General features: G+C 42.5%; 1 protein-coding gene across 1 annotated transcript in view; it reads right to left on the reverse strand.

The window, feature by feature from the left end:
- The window catches only part of slit3 (slit homolog 3), a gene marked incomplete at its 5' end in the record, with an annotated part of 281175 nt that overhangs the window by 20277 nt on the left and 238075 nt on the right, over positions 1-22823 (reverse strand). The window contains 10 exons of the mRNA XM_083980669.1: positions 769-1009; positions 2080-2217; positions 3523-3616; positions 7818-7957; positions 13689-13786; positions 16812-16936; positions 18860-18940; positions 19037-19119; positions 19267-19338; positions 22735-22806. Of these exons, the coding sequence (XP_083836795.1) occupies positions 769-1009; positions 2080-2217; positions 3523-3616; positions 7818-7957; positions 13689-13786; positions 16812-16936; positions 18860-18940; positions 19037-19119; positions 19267-19338; positions 22735-22806 (1144 nt within the window). The remainder of the gene's footprint in view (positions 1-768; positions 1010-2079; positions 2218-3522; positions 3617-7817; positions 7958-13688; positions 13787-16811; positions 16937-18859; positions 18941-19036; positions 19120-19266; positions 19339-22734; positions 22807-22823) is intronic.

Raw genomic sequence — 22823 nt, forward strand, 5'->3', positions numbered from 1 at the left:
GATGTTTACTTTGCTTCGTCGGCACTAAGTCATGCAACTCTATCGGTTTGATTGGAACGACTCACAACTCTATTTCAAGCCCCACAATGTTTTCCATATAGCACAGCAGAGAGTGGCTTTGTTCTTTCAGACTTACACGCACACCACACAAGGTGATACTTCTTATCCTTGAGGTAAAACCGTATATTGTGATGATTTATGTATGCAGCTCTGGAAAAAAATAAGAGACCACTTTCACAAATGTTTCTTAAAAGCATCTCTACATGTATGACAGTCATTCTTTTCTTTTCTTTTTTAAAATACCAACACAAACACAACTCATTCTACTTAATGAGACACTGATGAGGTCATCACCTGAACCACATCTGGTTTTATTATAGGAAGATTATAAAAACCACTGCTGGGATTAAACATTGACATTATCCCACAAAAACTGATTTATAAACTCTTCCTGAGTTAAAATATTCTTGCTGTGTTGTTTAGGAATAAATATGAACATGTTTTCTTTGCATTATTATTATTCAAGGTCTGAAAAGACTTGATATGTTTTGTTATTTTGACCAGTTGTCATTTTCAGCCAATAAAAGCTCTAAATGACAATATTTTTATTTCAATTTTGGGAGAAACGTTGTCGGTAGTTGATAGAATAAAAACAAAAGAAAAAAGTAATTTAATTTTACTCAAACACAAATAGTAAAACCAGAGAAACTGATTATTTGGGGAGCGGTCTCTTAATTCGTTAAGAGGTCAGATGTCGTCCTGTCGTACCTGTAGTGAAATGTGAGCGGTGGGGCGCAGCTTCGTGCCTGGCAGCTCCACATAGCCGTCGCGACCCAGAAAATGAACGGTGGCCATCTTGTCGCATTTGTTGCCGTAGAAACCGGGCAAGCAGCGGCAGACCGGTTCCCCGGCAACCACCAGGCACTGGGCGCTGTTCTGGCAATCCGATTGGTCGCAGGGGCTGGTCTGCAGCAGGATCATTGGAGGAGGATTCTCGCAGAACAGCCCGCTGAGGGAGGAGCAGATTAACCAGAGGAGAACAGAGCTTTAACGTGGTGATCTGTTGTGTCTGTATCTGTATCAAAAGTTGTTTAGTACTTGTTCTGCTGTTTGTCTCGTTGGATTACATTTTGGAGGCAGTGTGGCTGAAGTAAGGGAGGTGATAGATATTCCTACAGGAAATAGATTAACCACACTGCAAAATCTCAAAATCTTTCCAAGAATATTTGTCTTATTTCTTGTCAAAATGTCTCATTTCTAGTCAAAACTAATCTCTTTCCACTTAAAATAAGACTCATCACCTAAAAATGTACTTGTTTTTAGATCATTTTCATTTGTTTCAAACTAATTTTCACTTGAAATAAGTAGAAAAATCTGCCAGTGAAAGCAAGATTTTTGTGCTTGTAATAAGAAAGAAAAACTTGCTCCATTATCAGATTTGTCTATACTTATTGCAAGTGAAAATATGCTTGAAAGAAGTAAAAACTGTCTAAAAACAAGCTATTTTTTAATTTGATGAGTCTAATTTTAAGTATAATGAGATTTGTTTTGACTAGAAATTACATTTTGACTAGAAATAAGACAAATATTCTTGGTAAGATTTTGAGTTTTTGCAGTGCAGCATGATATCGCGAAACTTATTCTATATATCTACGTGTCTTCCCCCTGGATCTGCTTGCATCTTTCCTTTTCATGCAGTATCTTCCCTAATTACATCTTTCTGTCTCTCTCTCCTTTGTTTCCTGCTTACCTACCACTTCCTCTCTCTGTCTCCTTCTCTCTCCGTCCCTTGTGATGAATTTGTTTCTCTCTTGCCAACAGTCTATTCTACGCTATAATTAACCACATGGAGCTTCATCTGCTGCACACGCGCACGCACGCGCGCAAACACACACACATGCACGGTGCAGGTCTAGACAGTCAAGTGTCTGATTATGAAGCACCATCTGCATCTCCTCCTAGTCTGGCCCCTCAGTGTGTGTGTGTGTGTGTGTGTGTGTGTGTGTGTACTGTCAAGTGCGTTTGTGTCTGTTTGAGTGATTTGCTGCGATGCCGATGATTTGTTTCCATCACCCTCACCTGAAACCCTCTTTACAGACGCAGGTATAGCCATTGACGGCGTCGACGCACTCTGCTCCGTGTTGACACTTATTCTCCAGACAGTCATTATAGTCCTGCTCGCAGTGCTGCCCCACGTAGCCCGGTAAACACTCGCACCTAGAGGGACGTGAAAACATGGATGGGATGACTAAAGTGTGTTTGGAGCGCAGGTTTCGTCTCATGGTTACAGATGTTTTACTGCGAGGTTACAGGTTCTCTAAAGCCCAGGTGTTCAGTCACATCTGTTTCTTGGTGAGGTGACGTGCTCTTGAGCGGGATACCACACTTTTGGATGAGTTAAATTTTTAATGTGTACATACAAAAAAGAAAGACAGTTTATGAAACGTTTAAACATGCTGCAAATGAATTAAAGAGTTGGTAGGAAGGTTTATTCAACAATGCTTAAAGGGATACGCCAACATTTTTTTTTTTTTTACGTGTCTTGCCTCACTGCCGAGTCCATGACAAAGCAGATAGACGCCATCCTTTCGACTGTGCGTGCAGTAACAAGGGAGATAGAGCCCGTATCACCCGTGATTAGCTTAGCTCAATCACTGGAAGTGTATAGGTAGTGTTAGCCTGCCTCCTACCCGAGCGGATATCAGCAGTCAGAAGCTGATTTCATTTAGCTCTAAACTCTGTAAATATATCACTTTATCGACATTTCAAACATTTTTAGGTGAGAAAGTAGCCGTTTAGATCAGCAGTGTGTCGTTAATTTGTCTAAATACCAGCTGTTTACAATTTTGTTCGAACAAATTTGGCGCTACTCAAGCTAGCCGTTGTGACCAACGCACTTCCGGTTACTTTCACAAAATAAAACACCCGTTGCTCTTTACATACAGATGTGTTTTTACTTTGAAATAGGAAGCTAACCTACCCTCGATGTAGCTAGCTTGAACCAAAATAAACCGTCTTTGCTTGAACCCTCCGTTTTGACCGATCTCGTCCCGTTACCGGCATTTGACCGCTCAAGATGCCTTACCGGAGAGTTTTGTCAGCTCTGAGACGAAGATCGGCCCACCGGTTTCTGTTTAGAGTTGCTGAAGAGTTTCTCTGATGACTTTAGGTAGGAGGCAGGCTAACACTACCTAGACACTTCCAGTGTTTGAGCTAAGCTAATTACAGGCGATACGGCTCTATCTCCCTTGTTACTGCACGCACAGTCGAAAGGATGGTGTCTATCTGCTTGTCATGGACTCGGGAGTGAGGCAAGACAAAAAAAATGTTGGCATATCCCTTTAAGGAAAGATTATTTCCTTATGTCTTTGTGTGTATTTGTCTGAGGACAGAAAATATTAAACAATGATCACACAGTTTCCCTTTGGCTCAGAGAAAACGCAGCTTTTAACTTGTTGACCTGTCAGTCACTTGACCTCTGACCCTTCTTAGGTGCCCCCCTCCTGTGAAGCTGTCACTCACCTGTAACTGCGGCCAACATGGACGCACTTTGAGTCATGCTGACAGGGGTCGAAACCATGGAGACAGGGGTCAATCACCTCCTCACAGAGGTCACCTGATGACAGAGTGAGAGAAAAGCATTTCTTTAGTTATTCCAAAGGTGATCACATAAAGCTACTGTAGGTCCACAGCTGTACAGTGTGTGCATGTTTGGGCTTGGTACGTATGTGGAGGAAAGACAACACAACTGAAATGTGCTTGCTACTGGTGTGCCAGAATTTAAGATGATTTTTCAGAGTAATAAAGAAAAACAAACTTAAAGGGATAGTTCAACATTTTGGCAAATTGGCCCATTGCCATAATCCCTATAGTCATAGCAGTAGGTTCGTTACCTTTATTTGTCGGTGCAAGTTATTTTTAGAACGGTGGAGCAGAGCTGTGAGCTGCTCAGAGCTACGCTACGGAGGCTCATGGGATTTCTTGGTTTCCCTCATCAAACTCATCAAATACATAATCCAACAACTCCACAACGCTCTGGTGGACAGTTGTTTTCTTGCCGGAAAACTGCCCCCGGATGGGAACGCGCATCAGCAGTTTTGCATGAATTTCCCTCTAAAACAACTCTGTCTGGTAACGTTCTGTTATTATCTCATAGCGTGGTGAATGTGCAGGTCACAACTTGTCCACCAGAGCGTTTTGGAGTTGTTGGGTTGTGTATTTGATGAGTTTGATGAGGGAAACCAAGAAATCCCATTAGCTTCTACAGTGTAGCACTGAGCAGCTCGCCGCTCTGCTCCGCCGTTCTAAAAATAGCTTGCACCGACAATCAAAGGTAACAAACCTACTGCTATGACTATAGGGATTATGGCCAATGGGGCAATTTGCCAAAATGTTGAACTATCCCTTTAACACCGGGGGCGGCAGTGGCTCAGGTGGTAGAGCGACTCGTCCAATGATCAGAGGGTTGGCGGTTCGAATCCTGCTCTGTCCCGGTTGCTGCCGTAGTGTCCTTGGGCAAGACACCTTACCCACCTTGCTCCTGATGGGTCGTGGTTCGCGCCTTGCATGGCAGCTTCCGCCATCAGTGTGTGAATGTGTGTGTGAATGGGTGAATGTGATGTACTGTAAAGCGCTTTGGGTATCGTTGAGATGGAAAAGCGCTATATAAATACAAGACCATTTACCATTTACCATTTAACAGAAAAAGTATTTTTCGATTGGTTGGTGGAAAAAATCAGCAGAGGAAAAAGGAGAACTATTTATAAATGTGTCTATCTTGTTCAAGGCCTCAGATAATGTACAGTAGAAGTCTATGCACACACACACACACAGATAGCATTATCAGCTTTTTCTCAAAGCTGATGGAGAGGGGGGTTAATAGACTGTGTAACAGTGGCTGCTGTCAAGAGATGTATATATACACACACACACACACACACGCTCAACCACACACACACACATGCTTAAATGTTCAGAAGGGTTAACAGCGTGTGTAAAGGCACCGGCTGAAGTTGGTCATATGAAGGAAGAGGAGACCGAGAAAGGTCAAACACATTTCCATTGCTCTCTGCCTGCTTTAATCTAATCCTACCGCCTCACTCCCACCCTGTCTGTCTCCACCACCCTCATATCAACTCACTTACAGACACATGTTGTTCTGACCTGCACTATAAAACTGCATCTGCTGGAAATGCCACCTCAAGTTCTTTGAGCTGCACTACAAAACAACTGAATGGCTTTAAAGTAAATCTAAAGTTGTGCGACCTTCAGTGCTGCTCACAGCGTCCGTCCGTCCACTGGGCCGGCTGCAGCATTTCACACTTGACACTTAGTTAAAGACGTCAACACTAATTCATCAGAGTGAAATTACCTGTGATACCTAAGTATGATTACCATACACAAATGAGACCATCGTTGTGATGATTACCGAGGAAGATAAACACTCAGCGCCTAATTTACCCACTGGTCTTTAAATTGATCCTGACTGAGAGACACTTTGGAAGTTTCACTGTGGCTCAGCTTGTGATGCATGATCGTTGCCCTCTATGTGACTTGTACTATAAAGCAACACAAGGGATTACCATGGAAACACTGCCAATGTTAATTGTGGCGCAGAGGCCAAAAGACTCTGGCAGTCCCTTTTTTGTTTTGATTAAATAATGATTGTTAATGATGTTAAAGTGGCAGCCAGAACACATTAAAGTTTTGTCACAACTTCATGAGCCCATCAGCAGCCTGGGGAAGAGTTTCACTCAAAATGTCAGTTTTAGCATATAAATAAAGACACAGAAAATGACACGCAGGGCTTGGTATTCAAATAATACGGGTGATCCCTTGTTTATGGGCAAGCAAAGGCTTACACTGGAAACTGAAGCGTATTCTATTACAACATTTTCCCCACAACAGCAGCATGTGATGCATCTGCACAGTCCAGACCAAGATATCTGAATGCAGCTGCTGGTTAAAGTTTAATAATGTACATATGAAAGGGGATAGTTCCTGCTGAGTTTATTGACCCCCTGATGTTCTTAAAGGGGAACTATGCAAGTCCAGTCTTTTTTCCACTGTTTTGCTAACCCTCCTCCAGGCCACGTGCATTTGTTTTCAATGAAGCTGGCGAGAAGGCGATCCATGGAGCGGTGGATAAAGTAATCTATCATATAAGATGTTAAGATGTTTTTGTGTAGTCTTATCTGCCATAAACAAGAAATTATGGCTTATGGGGGCACGTTTGTGTAGTGGTGCCGTTGAGACGAGAGCTGGGACACCGGGTCGGAGGCAAGTCATTACAAGTCATCTATTTAACCATCACAATTACTCCAAAGCTGTTTACTTAGGGTAAAAATGTAGCATAGTTAACGTAAAATTCATGCATAGTTTCTCTTTAAAGGGGAACTATGCAAGTCCAGTCGTTTTTGCTGTTTTGCGATGATGGTGGATGATGTTATATACCATATATGTTTTATGATGTGTACATTTGTGTAGTATTATCTGTCATAAACAAGAGATTATGGATTGTGGGGCGTGTTTGTGTCGCGGTGCCGCTGAGATGAGCCTTTAATTAAGGTAAAAATCATGCATCGTTCCTCTTTAAAGGATAAATTCCAACGTTCTTGTGTTGTGACTCCTCCTGAACCTTTGCCACCTTCAAGCCAGTGGTAAAATTGCACACAAGATACTAAATCTCATAATCTAAAAGACAGATTGGCATAGAATTTGTTGAGCTCATTCAGGCACATGACCGTGACTTTCGCATTTTTGGATGAAGAAACTCCTCTGCGGTAGAAACCTTATATCAGCTGTTTAAAGGTCTTGTGACCTTATATATTTGATATTTTTCCCCTCTGGTGCAAATATGACGTGACAAATCCTGGTTGCTGAGTTGGGAGAAAGCGGAGTGACTAGAGAAGGACTGTCCTCTTAATGTGACACCTGATGATTACGCCGCGGTTCACTGGGCTGAGTGGAGGTCCAGAGCCAAAGGAACCAGCTGTGTGTGTGTGTGTGTGTGTGTGTGTGTGTGTGTGTGTGTGTGTGTGTGTGTGTGTGTGTGTGTGTGTGTGTGTGTGTGCGAGCTCCAGCTGTATGTGGTAAGGTGTCTGGCAGTGTGTGATGCTTTTTTATGCCAACAATGATAATGACATAGTGCATGTGTGTGTGTGTGTGTCTGTGTGTGTGTGTGTTGACTGAGATCCAGTGTCAAAGGGGACCAGCTGTGGGTGTGTGTTTATATGTGTGTGTGTGTGTGTGTGTGTGTGTGTGTGTGTGTGTGTGTGTGTGTGTGTGTGTGTGTGTGTGTGTCGGTCTTAGAGGACAGATAGAAAAACTTACCAGTCAGCAGTTCAGCTTCAACTTGCTGGACTCCACCGAGCTAAGTTTCTCTTTTTCTTTCTCTCCATCTATCTCTTCGTGCCATTTCACTCTCTCCCGTTTTCTCTGTTTCTGCCCTTTATCGTCCTCTTCTTTACCCTTTTCCCTGCTTTGTTTATTTTTCCCATTCCCTCTTGTACACATTCCCTCTTTGCCATTTCAATGCCCCCCCTATCCCCTCCCTCTCACTCTTTCTCTCTCCCGCTCGCTCTCTAGTGATTGCTCTTTCAACCTCCTGTAGGAGCAGTTTCAGGTCACTGCAGAGAGGCTGTCCATTACTAACTTCCCATGCAGTAAAGTGGAAAATATGATTTTGTGTGTGTGTGTGTGCAATAGTGGAGGGACTCCCTGACCCACCCAGCCTCTTCGGGGCAAAGTCGAGGGGGTTTCAGGAATATCTATAGTGTAGAAATAGATGGTTCAGGTAAGATTTTGTGTGTGCGTACCTGTGTAGTTGGGCGGACACACGCAGGTGTAGTTGTTGATTCCATCGATGCAGGTAGAGTTGTTCTCACAGTCGTTGTCTTCACAGTCATCTGGGTTTATCTCACAACGTTGGCCTTCGAATCCGGGCGGACACACACAGCTACACTCACAAAAACACACACACACACACACAAAGAAGAAGATGTGCATCATTAGATGAAGATTGAGCCACATCCGAGTACACACTCGTCCTGCACAACTCGAAATAAAATCCATCAGCCGGATCAAACAGCCGCTCAACATGACTTAACTTAAATTCTTCTCTAAGAGCTTTAAAGAAAAAGCCATTTAATCTTTATTCTAGTGGAGTTTCCTCCATCCTGGGCTGGTTCTTACACACCACTGCAGCCACAGCATATCTATATTTAGTGCAGCTCCAACAAGAGACACCATTTCATGCCTTATTTTACAGCAGATATGAAATTTTAACATGGGTGTTCAAAGTTTAAACGGCCGGTGCCACACACTACATAACCCACCCTGGATATGTTCTCCTGCACTAAAGTTTAGAGAGAAGCTGCAGTCGACCTTTGGTTCATACCATCTGTGTCTTTCTCATTTCTTTATGTTTCCTTCACAAACATCACAAGTCAAAGTTCATCCAGTTTTTAATAAGGCACAACAAAAACTTTAAAGGGATAGTTCAACATTTTGGCGGTGGAGGAGGAGGAGGAGGAGGAGGAGGAGGCTTTAATAATTTCTTCAGAGTGTCCCAGGTGGGCGGTGTCCAACAGCAGTGGCATCAAAACTAAATTTATCTCAGCATTTCTTCCTCTTCTTTTTAATGTGTGCGGTTTTGATTTAAAGGGATAGTTCAACATTTTGGCAAATTGGCCCATTGCCATAATCCCTATAGCCATAGCAGTAGGTTCGTTACCTTTATTTGTCGGCGCAAGCTATTTTTAGAATGGCGGAGCAGAGCCGTGAGCTGCTCAGAGCTACGCTACGGAGGCTAAGGGAATTTCTTGGTTTCCCTCATCAAACTCATCAAATACACAATCCAACAACTCCAAAACGCTCTGGTGGACAAGTTGTGACCTGCACATTCACCACGCTATGAGATAATAACAAAACATTACCAGACAGAGCCGTTTTCAAGGTAAATACAGAGTCTGCTTGCTGAAAAACTGTCCCTGAAGGCAACACACATCAGCGGTTTTGCATGAATTTCCCTCTAAAACAACTCTGTCTAGTAACGTTCTGTTATTATCTCATAGCGTGGTGAATGTGCAGGTCACAACTTGTCCACCAGAGCGTTGTGGAGTTGTTGGATTGTGTATTTGATGAGTTTGATGAGGGAAACCAATAAATCCCATGAGCCTCCGTAGCGTAGCTCTGAGCAGCTCACGGCTCTGCTCCGCTGTTCTAAAAATAGCTTGCACCGACAAATAAAGGTAACGAACCTACTGCTATGACTATAGCGATTATGGCAATGGGCCAATTTGCCAAAATGTTGAACTATCCCTTTAAATCAAAACCGCACACATTAAAAAAAAGAAGAAGAAGAGGAAGAAATGCTGAGACAAATTTAGTTTTGATGCCACTGCTGTTGGACACCGCCCACCTGGGACACCCTGAAGAAATTATTAAAGCCTCCTCCTCCTCCTCCCCTCCATTTATCTTCCTATCACCTCTCTCCTCTTCCCACCCTTCATATCTCAGTATGATGAACTCCTTATAATAGATAACTAACGCACACTCACTATCTATTAGTAAAGATCAATCACACACGTACAGAGTTTAATAGACCACAGCTGGTATCAGCAGCTCTTCACTCTCATTACTCTTTGTTCTTTTGTTCTTCTCCTACACTGAGTTCACTTCTGCTGGATGAAAAATATTTTACAGCAAGGCCATCCTACAGTAACATCGAGAGCAAGGGAGAAGTTGCCTCAGTACAGTCACTGACAATCATCAACCCCCGCACACTATAACACACTGATATACTCATACTGTACGCTTTGTCCTTCCCACTCGCTGCACCTGTAAAACTTATTCCACACAACTTTTTTTATTCCCTCAGTTTCTCTCTCACGCTCTCGTTTTCTAATCTTACTTTGGTGCCACACTCACTCGTACTCTCCCCTGCTATCGGTCTGCTGTTTGGAAAAGGCTAAAACAAAAAGCTGCATCAACTGTTGTTTTTCTTTGCTGTTGTTTCTGTCTTTTTTTGTTTTTTTTTACCTCACGGGGCAAAAAAGAAACTCTGCACCTGTAATGCAGTGAGTCAGTTTAGTTGTTGTGGCTAACAGATTAGCAGACATGTGGCCTACATAGTCACCCAGCAGAAACAAAACAACATGAGCATCCTGTTGGGCTCCAACTCAAATATTGACTCTGTCTTTAGTTCTGTTTTGGTTTATCACCACATAATGTGCAGAAATGTTGTTTTTATTATTATTATCAGGCATATTCCAGATTATGCAGATCAGGTTGTTTTAAAATGCACATTAAAGGGCGACCACATTTCCATCTTTATTAAAACAGGGTTGCAGTTGTTTCCTATCTGTGTCTCCATCAGCTGGCTGCCATGGAGCGGTGTGCACCATCCGTCCTGGCTGAGACATCACATGTCTACTCTCTCTGCCCAAAAGAAATACTGACTTTGGATGTGGTCGGACTTTGCACTGAAGGACTATTTTGTTAAGATTTTGACGTTATTACATTAACAAATACAACCATAACAACCATTCCTCTGCAGTACTGTATCTCCTGCTACCGGAGAGCAACGGAGAGGAGGCGGAGAGGAAAGAAGAGGATGAATGGTAAAATAAAGTGAAGGAGTGAGAGAAGAGAAAAGACACAAAGTGTTCCCATGAGAAACTAAAAACAAAGAAGTACAAATGAGAGAAGTGGTGAAAGCGCTGACAGGGTCAGAGAGCCCTGTTCCACCAATCAAATCCAACTTTTGACATTTAAACTACATAGTTTGACAAATGGGTCCCTGTATGGACCAAAAGGCTAATTGGACTTATTGAATATCCCCAACTGATTATATAACATTAAAATGTCAAAGGGGTCTGGTCTCCCACTCCCTCTGTCATTCTGCGTCTCTCTCAGAGGGCACGAGCGTCTACCTGTGTTGGTATTAACATTAGGAGAGGATCTGTAAAGGGTAAAGGACCCCCTAATAGCATTACCACGTTAAAGGCCAGACGCATATCAAAGCATTTCAAAGGGCAAAGGCTTTGTTAAGGGGCTGGAAGAAGAAATAAATCTGGTTAAGATATTTATGACAATTGTTTCAGTCAGAGAGGCTGTTTGTCATGAGGACGGCTGTTTGGAGAGACGCTGAAGACGCTGGCAAACAAATACTAATATGAGTAACGTATTAAGTGTGCAGACTGAATTTTAATATAATCCTTTAAAGATTTGTAATACAACTACCAGGGCTGCCTCCTTGGCTCTTCAAAGAGTTTAAATGGGTGTAAAATATTGAGTATTTAATTTGCCTTGGTTCAATGTAATGGATAAAATGGCTGCTCTATTAAAAGTGCTTCAAATTAAAATGTTACACTACAAACAATCTGTTTTTAATTCACTGCATTTCTAAACAATTGGTGACGATTGTGATTACTTTGGACTGCAGCCTGCTACAGAGTTATATTTTGTCTCTTATTTCCAAATTAACTTGGATGCTATTGTTTTAGTCTCTTGGTCCAAAAAGGATTAGTCATGAGATGATAGGCAGCAGGGGAATACAGTGTTTAATATTTGAAGTCACGGCCAAGAATATTTTAAGATTCCTTCCATCATTCTGCAAAACATTTACAGTATGTCAAGCTGTCAGATTGTGCAAAATTGGCAGCAGTAGCCTCGAGGTGTGAGGAACAAGCTGGAAATCCCAGATCAGCTGAGACTGGATGGGTAGGAAAAGCCAACGAGTGATGCTCTGCTCTGCTCTGCTCTCCCTCAACAACTGCCACTGAGAGGCTCTTGACCCTCCACGTCTCCAGTGGAGCCGCTCTGCAGCCGGGAGTCAAACACTGTGATTGTGTTGGGCAGCTCCCAGGTGTGAATGTGTGAAACTATGAATGAGAAACAGAGAGTTGCTGCGAAGGAGCGGCCATGTTCTGTGAAGGCTACTCTCCCTGGATACGTACAGATGAATTAAGAGGTCATATACTTCATGCATCATTGATTTCTGCTACAACTCTACATCAACTTAAAGGGATAGGTCAACATTTTGGCAAATTGGCCCATTGCCATAATCCCTATAGTCATAGCAGTAGGTTTGTTACCTTTAATTGTCGGTGCAAGATATTTTTAGAACGGCGGAGCAGAGCCGTGAGCTGCTCAGAGCTACACTACGGAGGCTAATGGGATTTCTTGGTTTCCCTCATCAAACTCATCAAATACACAATCCAAAAACTCCAAAACGCTCTGGTGGACAAGTTGTGACCTGCACATTCACCACGCTATGAGATAATAACACAATGTTACCAGCCAGAGTTTGTTTTAGAGGTTCAGGGACAGTTTTTCAGCAAAGCAGTCTCTGTATTTACCTTGAAAACGGCTCACGGCTTACAACGACAATTAAAAGTAACGAACCTACTGCTATGACTATAGCGATTATGGCAATGGCCGAATTTGCCAAAATGTTGAACTATCCCTTTAAGAGCTGATAAAAAATGTCATTATTATGAGTGAACTTGTTAATTGGGGAATTACTACATTTCTATTCTTTCTTTCCTTGGACACATGAACTCACTTGAAGGCAAAACTGGCTGTAAAAGTGTCTCTGACTTTAGCGTCAAAGTTTATTCTTCCACAATAGTTGATAAAACAATGTCATCTCAAGGTCCATTTAGTATCTGTTACACAATATTCATCTGAAGACTGAGTTTACCCAGCCATCATAAAAATGTTCACTTTAACTTTAAATATTCACTTGATTGGAAGCTAAATGGACCTTGTGAACTTTGCACGGTATCCTAACTCAACACAAAACAGAGAGAGACTCGGGATGTGGACTTGTACCAATTCTTTGAGCAACATTAAATGTTTATCTCAGCGATTTCTTCTTCCTCTTGTAACAAATGGAGCGCTGAAGTGCGGCGACAGAAGATGAGGCCACCACACGCATACAGCTTTGAGTTCACATTTACAAAAGCTCACGTTCAAATGTGCATCAAACAGTGAAATCTCAGTCAAATGCAGGTGAAGTTGGAACTTGGAAACTGCGTGTTGACAGTTTTATACAAGAGCAGCGAGGAAGCACTGATGTGAATAATGACAGAAGTTTAAAACATCTCTTTGAGCAGTTGAGGGGGTCAGAGAGGGCACGCAGATTTAATGAGCAACCCGGATGGGACTTCCTCCTTTGAAATGGCCGCTCTCTTCCTGTTTAACCCTCCACCCCGCCCCGCAACACACACACACACACAAGAAGGAAAACACATCATAAGGTCAAAGTAAGTTGTTATCTCGGGTAATGCATTGTCCAGTGAAGCAAGACTTGTCCCCTCTAATCACGATGTCGATATTTCTGGGGGCAGAGTAAAGTTAATTTTCCCCTTTAGATGAGAATACAGGCTAAGTTTTTTTTTTTTTTTTTTTAAACGTCTCCACTAATAGGGGAGGGGGCGGCAGGGTGGAGAGGGCGACTAGATTTGACCCACAGCCAAATGGACTCCCAGAGGACTTCTTTGAAATGACTTGCTTCTTGTTTTATTCTACTCGGTCGTCTAGATGTAATACATAGACTAAATAATGGCTGTATTTCAAATGGAAAAGGACACATCTGACACAGAGTTACCAGATTAAGCAGCACATGTGCAAATCCAATCCTTTCACAGTGATTAAAAGCTGCATTAATCTTTCTGTCGTACCTGAAGTGGTCTCCGTAGCCGGGTTGGATGTGGCAGGTTCCTCCATTGGAGCAGGGGAAGCTAATACAGGCATTGATGGGTATTTCACAGTTTTGACCCTGGAGGACAGGAGAGGAGAGGACAAGGCGAGGCAAAGGAGTTAATAATTGAATATAGGATATTTCTCCTCCAAAAAATAATTTCACTACTCAAACAAAGTCAGTTACGGTCCAAGGCTGCGTTCACACCACTTCACTACTAACACCCTTCTACACAGTCTCTACTCTGACTCAACGGTTATGGCTGAGTGAAGTGATTCCTCCCATTTTTATTATATCCTACTTTTACAATGAAGTAGTAGGAGTAAAAAAAAAAAAAGTTATTTGCTTTTGATGGAATAAAAAAAAGTCTGGCTGATGCCGCTGATGGCGACTTTTATTTTTAACAAGTTGTCGGATGTAATTAAAGTTTTAATTGATTAAAGCCGGTTCTGGGCTCAGGCAGAGACTTTCACTTCAGGCTTGTGTTAAGGCTTGTTATGAAAGGAATATTTGTGTATCAGAAAAGCGGACCAAATGGTGACACACACACAGTTGTTGGTCTGTATTATCTTTTTTGTTTGTTTTTACCACTGCTTTTAGCTGAGGCAGTGGAGACAGATTTAATTACAAGTGCAAAAAAGAAGCAATAACTATCACTTGTTCATCTAAAAATAAAGTAATTTGTTAATAAATCGCTATCTATTTTCACAACTTTGTTTTCTTTTTCTTTTCTTTTCACAAACACAAACGCGTAAGACAATTACCAACAACCACAAATGTACATACATATGCACACACAACACACAAACACTCAGGAATGCATACCACAGTCGACCCCTTTGATTCATTGTTCCTCTAACCACACCTGTTTTCTGAATAAACAGCTTATACTGTATCATGTATCAGAGTCCTGCACATACACATACACACACATGCACACATACATACACAACTTCATCTCAACGTCCAACCCCGCGGCTGTAGTTTTAATTTCAAACCACAAAACCTTTGGCTGCCAACACACCCATTTCCTCTGATCAAAGGCGGGACCAGGACGTTTATTCTCGTTTTCCCTCTCCATCCATCTTCATTATTTCCCTCTCTCTTTTCTTCTTTACTGTTGCTCTTTGTTTATGTTTTGTTCACTCTCTCTTTCATTCAGTAACTCTCTCTTTCTCCCTCTCTCTCACTTTCTCTTTCTTTTGCATAATTTCTCTGCATGTTTTCACCCCACCTTCCCTACTATACATTTTTCTTTTTTCTTACACAACCACCTCTCTCTTTGTCTCATGTAGCTAGCTTCCTTCAATCCTTTCTTTCTTTCTTTCTTTTTTCCCTCACTTCCCCTCTCTCTCTCTCTTTCTCTTTCTCCATCTTTTGTCCTCTGCTGCTCTTTCTTTGATTTCACAAACACATTTTAATTAATGTTGTCCCAGTGGGTAACAACACAGAATGAAAAACATACACAAAGATATGTACATGCACAGGAGCAAGCACATGCAGACACAACCACACACACACAGACACACACACACACAACCACACACAGAGAGAGAGACACACACATACCGACGGTCCCTGTTTCCCAGTCTGTGACCTTGGCAAGTGATGTTTTAATTAAAAGAAAGACTAAGGCTTTGTGCTCCTGTAAAAGCCCAAGGGTTAGGAGGTGTGTGTGTGTGTGTGTGTGTGTGTGCGTGTGTCTGCATGCACGCACATAAGATCACAAGTGTACCTTTAAAGTGCTCGTGCACACGCAACCACATGCATGCACAAACACTCTCACAGAGGTATGAATCCACTGATCTGTATACACACGTGCAAACAAACAACAGGGTAATCTGATGTGCACGCATGCATACACATACATGGCTCCACACACACACACACACACACACACACACGCACGCACGCACGCACGCACGCACGCACACTCCTCTAATGCAAAGTGCCCTCTCTGTAGTAGATTTGCATGTCTTTCCTAATGCAGGGGTCTTGACAGTTATTACACCCTTTGTCTTTTGATCAGTCAATACCTCCAGTGCAGCCGGCTGGTTCTCTATTGATGAACACATAGGTACATTATGCATGCAAGGCCAAGGCTAAGCCTGATAATACTGCTAATACCACAGGCTTATGCAGCAGGGCTATCCATCTACAATACCTTTTCACACAGCCAGCCCCAGCAATAGTTACATTGTTTTTTCAGGAGCTGTAAAACACTGAAGTCCTGCTGAACAACGGTTGGTTGACTAGTAGCTGGTACTGGGGCGACATGGTTGGAGTTCTGATTTGTACTGCTTCAGTTCCTTCTGCTGAAATATATTTCCACTCTTCATGAGTCACTTTGAAAATGTGTCCAACAAACAGCGAAGAGGACTGAGCTGATTCATAACAGCCAATATTTACCACGGCATTAAATAAGTGAGACAGCTAATATAAATGTGCATGAGAGCATAACAGAGAGCACATGTAGGGTTTAATGAATATGACACATTTAAGTGCCCATTTCCTAACAGGAGGTCTTTCATTAAATATTTAATTAAAAATGTAAAGGAAATATCCTTTTCCACACGCACATTTCACAATAGAGTCTTTAAAGGGATAGTTCACCCAAAATTGAAATTTTGAAATTGACAGACCCTGGTTCGTCCAAATTTGACAAACCGGGAAGAGGAGCTTCCACTACAAACAAGCTTGAAATATAGACTTATTTAATTTTTTTTTCCGGATAATTTCACATTTCGGGACTTCAATACAAGACAGACATTAGATACGAGCAGCATGGAGGTATTTGGATGTTTTTTGGTGTGTCTTTTTGTTACGAAGACAGTTGGTATCCATTTGCAACCGTTATATGGACATGCACTGCTACGTCCGAGACCCCCTGTAACTCAGAGAAGCCACGGAGGACTCTGAAACTTCTCCCAGCCCTTAGTCGACATGAGGGTGAGTAGATAATGAGTGCAAATTTCAATTTTGGGTGAACTATCCCTTTAATATTTTGTGAACCAGTAAACTGGCTCCTGCTGTATAGCTTAGACAATATTGCATTGTTCAAGTTATTTCAAGTGTCTCCCTCTGCTGCTATCTAGTGTCTCACCTTGAATCCATACGGGCAGGTGCAGTGGTAGGATCCAGTGGCATCAGAGACACAGGTGCCGTTGTTTTGGCACGGTGCTGCCAGGCAGGGGGCGCACTTTGACATCAGGCTGATATCTACCGGGCCTGAGGAAGATAACGGAGGCACATGAGAGCAGGAAGAGAATGGAGAGATACAGATAAGAGGGAGCAAAGGAGCGCCGGTGGGAGCAGACACACATTTCCTGCTGTTGTAGTTACGGTATATACCTGCTTTAATGGACGGTGTGCTGAGAAAAGACCTCACAGGATATAAGAAGTAAAAGCTCAGGAGACCAATAAATGCGCTTTTGTTTCAGAGACCGCGACACAGAAAAGCAGGAAGAGGAGATGATGAAGTGAGGCACCTTGATAAACGTTTTATCTCAGCACCTGAGTCACAGTCCAAGCAACTCTAACAATGTGTCCAACATACAGTACATGCACAGAAAACCCATATCTCTGTGTTACAGCTCCATTTGCACGTCTATTTTTTTTTTAATTCTCTGTTGCGTTCTCCCCTCTGGTCTGACAGCAGGGGAGCCTTAGGGCAGGAACTGTTGGAGGCTGCCTGCTCCTGAAATATATACAACTGACGGGATGAAATTGTTTTGTCACTCATTCCACATCCATGAACTCAGGCAAATTGTTTTGAAAAAGTATAGTAAATAATAGATGGAGCTGATCCAATAGCACAAACAACCTCACACAAGATTTTTAAACAATCCTCCATGATACAAAAGACTTGATTGTCTGGTACTTTAGTCTGCCGCCTTGAAGCGACTCAAAGTGGCTCACTCAGAAAAAATAAAAAAAATATAACTGGCTTTAAAGCCTTCCACTTCTAATCTTCACTGTTTGTATTCCTGAAAATGAATCTGAAGTGCTTTCTGTATTTCATTCAATTTAACTTGTTTGAAAAGAGACAATCTAATCAATGTGCTCTGAGGAGGAGGGAAAGGCTGCACACAACTTCCTGACAAAAACACCAGATGTTTAATTTCGTCCACGCAGCAGGAGCCGATTGCATATGTGCTGAGTGAGAGACGAGGGGGGGGGGACACAGGACGAGTCACCAGTCCACCACACTGCTAATACACATAGAGAGATGTACACGTTCAAGTATGTAAATATAAAACCACCTGCAGTCCTCCAACAGGCCACAGCTGGCAGTTAAAGGAGAATAAACTTAACTTAATTCATAATTCAATTCCGTCCATTTTTGAGCCCTAAAAAACGCAACTAAAATTGATGCAGGCAAACCGGAGTTACACCATGGCTATCCGGCGCTAGCGATAGCAACGACACTAACCTATAGGGACAATTCTTTCAACCACAACAAACACTCAAAAAACAATCAAATATCTATGGTACATGACTGGAATCCTTATGACACACCAATGAACTCATATAGTGTACAGTATAAACAGTATAAACTTTGTGTTTTTAGCTAACGATAGCCGAACTCTGAAACGTCCTGGAAAGACATTACTATCCCATCGCAGAGCGCCTGCTCTCCCCGCCGTGATGATTTCTTTACGAAAATAAACATTACCACTGCACTGCTCCACTGTTTATTTTTGTAAAGAAATCATCACAACAAGGAAAAAGTGTTTGTTTCTGTGGCGGGGAGAGCAGGCGCTCTGTGATCGGATAGTAATGTCTTTCCAGGACGTTTCAGAGTTAGGCTATCGTTAGCTAAAAACACAAAGTGTATCCTGTTTATACTGTACACTATATGAGTTCAGTGGTGTCTCTAAGGATTCCAGTCATGTACCATAGATATTTGACTGTTTTTTGAGTGTTTGTTGTGGTTGAAAGAATTGCCTCCATGGGTTAGCGTTGTCGCTATCGCTAACGCCGGGTAGAACATGGTGTAACTCCGGTTTGCCTGCATCAATTTTAGTCGCGTTTTTTGCTCCCCCCAACACTGAGTGACCATCAGGACAATGATTTAAGGGTCAAAAATGGCCAGAATTCTCCTTTAAGGAAATAAAGGTGGAATAGTGATATAAAGAGGAGAACATTTACCTTTACACTGAAATCTGTTGAGTGGTGTGGTGAGCAGCAGCCTGTCAGCCATGTCAGGAGGTCCAGTGCAACGAGCAATACCTGTTCAAAAACACAACAGCATACTTTGCAACTTATGCAACATTTGTGTTACAGGCATTTTAATGACACTTTGTGTGTTTTTTTTCCCGTCCTTACCAGGCTCTTTAAAGCCGGCCTTGACCCACTGAGAGAGCCAGCGCAGGTCACAGTTACAGTATAAGGGGTTGGCACCAAGAGCCCTGAACACACACACACACACACACACACACACACACACACACACACACACACACACACACACACAGAGAAAAGTGCAGGCTTGTAACACTTGCATACAAAATACTTATACACACAAACAGATACACATGTATAAGGCCTGTACTTACAGGTGGGACAGAGAGGTGAGGTGGTTGAAAGCTCCTTCTGGGATAGTTGAAAGGTCGTTGCCATGGAGAGTCCTGGAGGAGACAGTGTGAATATTAAAGTCAATATAGACCTTGTTAAAAATTCATCCATTGTTAATTTTATAGTATAATCCAATAATTTGATTAAACATTCAGGGTTTCCTTTCATCACACCATTCGCATCAAGGAAAACAGTGTGAAACTTTGACCTCTGAATTTAACCAGAAAACTGCAGGTCAATCTACACACACTCATACTATGTTTAATAGTGTCACTATTGCTTCTCCTTTTGTGCTTTTATTGGTCTTTATTTAGATCAACACTGAAGCTGCATGTAAGGCCTGCCAACAGATGACAGAGCACAATTACAATAATTAAACAAAACATGAATTCCTCATATTTGAGTTACATGAAACAGACGTCTCAGCTGCTTAATACTCAATTTCCTGCAAACTAAATACACCAGTCTAACTCTGACTCGCTGCACGCTAAATTATTTAAATTATTTGTGGTTCCTCTGCCGCAGACACACCATCATCCCCTTTTTATAATGGAAAATAAATAAAATATTTATGAAAGAATAACACAAAATAAACAGAAAGCTTATTTTCATTGTCAGGCAATAAAGCTGGCCCTGGTCTCTGAATGGAATATAAACTGTCTCATATGGTCCTGTGGTGTGTGTGTGTGTGTGTGTGTGTGCGCATGTGTGTGTGTGTGTGTGCGCATGTGTGTGTGTGTGTGTGTGTGTGTGTGTGTTTGTATATATATAAAAGGGTAAGAGGCAAACTGCAGACTGTGATGTGTATCACTGAGAGGATGTGCATTTTTGTTTTGTGCCTTTGGGTTTTCATGTACATGTTTGTGTGTGTTGATGTGTGCATTTGTGTGCATTTGTGTGTCTTTTGTCTCCAAGGGCTCAGAGATTGTAGTGTGTGTGTGTGTGTGTGTGTGTGTGTGTGTCCTTTGTGTCTTGCAGTCTGAGTGTGTTGCCTGCTGGATATAAGTTCACATTCCATTAAAGCGCAGGGTTGTAGCAGGGGACAGCTATCAAACTGCCACTATTGGAAAAGTTGTGTGTGTTTTAGTGTGTGTGTGTTGTGTGTCTGTGCATAATTCAGTTGTGTGCATGTTCGGGTCAGTGTGTATGCGGTGAATGTAAGAGCACATGTGCATCTGTGTGTGTGTTTGTTGTGTGTCCGTGTATGATGGTCTAACAGCCCCCGCGCAAGGCTGGCCCAGAGGGGGCTGTGGGTAATGAGGAAGTGACAGTGATGGCTGCCTGGCAACCAGTTGCTATGCGGGGGCAGAGAGGGAGCAGTCCCCACGGCAACATCAACTAAAATGAAAGGAAGAAAGGAGGGAAGGATTTTTAAAAAAAGAAAAGAAAAAGAAAACGATCACTAAACTTCTGGAAGGTGAAAGCTTTGTAGGAGATACAGTCGATATACAGAGAAAAGGCCAGAGACAGAGCAGACTTCTTTCAGACGCTGACTTTTGCTTTCTAAACAAACCGAGGCGACACAAAAATCAGGAGTAAATGTCCACAGAGATTAACACAAGGTACAGGAATAACATCTGTAATCACGATGTCATGCTGGTGGAGTTTTCAGTCGAAAGTTTCTTCCACAGAGTTTGATATATAACACTACAGTTTAGCTTTATTCATGAAGGGATATTGGTGGCATAATAAACAGGAGCATCAACTACAGGATCTTAATGATGTTAACATCAGCTTCCACTTACTTCTCCTCTCATTTGAAGATAAGAAAATAAACACTTAAAGGGATAGTTCAACATTTTGGCAAACTGGCCCATTGCCATAATCCCTATAGTCATAGCAGTAGGTTCGTTTCCTTTAATTGTCGGTGCAAGCTGTTTTTAGAACGGCGGAGCAGAGCCGTGAGCTGCTCAGAGCTACGCTGCGGAGGCTCATGGGATTTCTTGGTTTCCCTCATCAAACTCATCAAATACACAATCCAACAACTCCACAACGCTCTGGTGGACAAGTTGTGACCTGCACATTCACCACGCTATGAGATAATAACACAACGTTACCACACAGAGTTGTTTTAGAGGGAAATACAGAGACTGCTTGAGGAAAAACTGTCCCTGAAGGGAACGCGCATCAGCCGTTTTGCATGAATTTACCTTGAAAACAACTCGGTCTGTTATTATCTCATAGCGTGGTGAATGTGCAGGTCACAACTTGTCCACCAGAGCGTTTTGGAGTTGTTGGATTGTGTAGTTGATGAGTTTGATGAGGGAAACCAAGAAATCCCATGAGCCTCCGTAGCGTAGCTCTGAGCAGCTCATGGCTCTGCTCCGCCGTTCTAAAAATAGCTTGCACCGACAATTAAAGGTAACGAACCTACTGCTATGACTATAGAGATTATGGCAATAGGCCAATTTGCCAAAATGTTGAACTATCCCTTTAATAATGCAAAGAGAGGGTGAAGGGGAGCATTGTTCTCTTTAAAAGAGGTAATGCAAGGGATTGTGGGCAATGAAGTCTTATGTATCTGTAACAATAAGAAAAAAAACATCCTTTTTCGGAGCTAATTTCCACAGAAACAACAAGACGAGAGGAGGAAAGAGAAGAGAGACTGTTGCTGTTGAAGTTTTAGAAATGTTTTGAAAATGCAACAAATGAAATTATTCACCTCCAGTAAAATTGAGTGGAGGCAAAAATCTAAAAGGTGGATGTCTTGAAACAAACTAAACTCAATCTATCTGTATGCAACAAATCATCAGTGGGTAATTTGGGTGAACTGACACTTTGAGCCAAAAATATCTCAACCACAGACTCATATAGCAAACTACCACTGGTAAATTGACAGTGATGAAGCACCGTTTAAAATGCTACATGTAGCATGCATGAGTCCAAAGTAAACTGTGTCAACAAACAATTATGGTGCAAGTGTGTATGTGTCTTTTTCCCATTTGTGTGTGTTTTGGTGCGTGCGCGCATGTGCGAGCGGACGGTCAGATGGCAACAGCCATGTGCACTGGGCTCGTGCACGCTCTCGGGTGGGTGTGTGAGACAGAGGGTGGACAACCAGATGGATGACTGAGAGAAACAGAGGCTGAAGGTCGATTCATCAAACACAACACTGGGCGGAGAGAGAGAAAAGGAGGAGAGGATGGATGGATGGATGGAGGGGAGCGGAGGAGGAGGAGGAGGAGGAGGAGGAGAGGGGCCAGAGCATGCAGATAGAGAGGGAGTATTAAAGAAAAGATGAGAGATTGTCACTTTTATCTCTTTTAGTGCCCTGAAACAACAAGCGATCGGGCGACTGCGGCTCGTTCTGTGACTGGGTCCTAACGTGGCACTTGGCCTGACACCTGGGGAATGATTAAACTTTGATTTAACTCGGTGCCATCACCAGCAAAGGGGACGGTTAAATATTGAATCCACTGCGACACTCGAGGATGAAGCTTGGTACTCACAGCAGGCGAAGTGACTTGAGCCCGTCGAAGGCGTGGACCGGGATGCAGCGGATCTGGTTGTAGCTCAGGATGCTGGAAGACAGAGGATT

This window comes from Trachurus trachurus, assembly GCF_905171665.1.
Source record: "Trachurus trachurus genome assembly, chromosome: 10".
Classification (NCBI taxonomy): domain Eukaryota; kingdom Metazoa; phylum Chordata; class Actinopteri; order Carangiformes; family Carangidae; genus Trachurus; species Trachurus trachurus.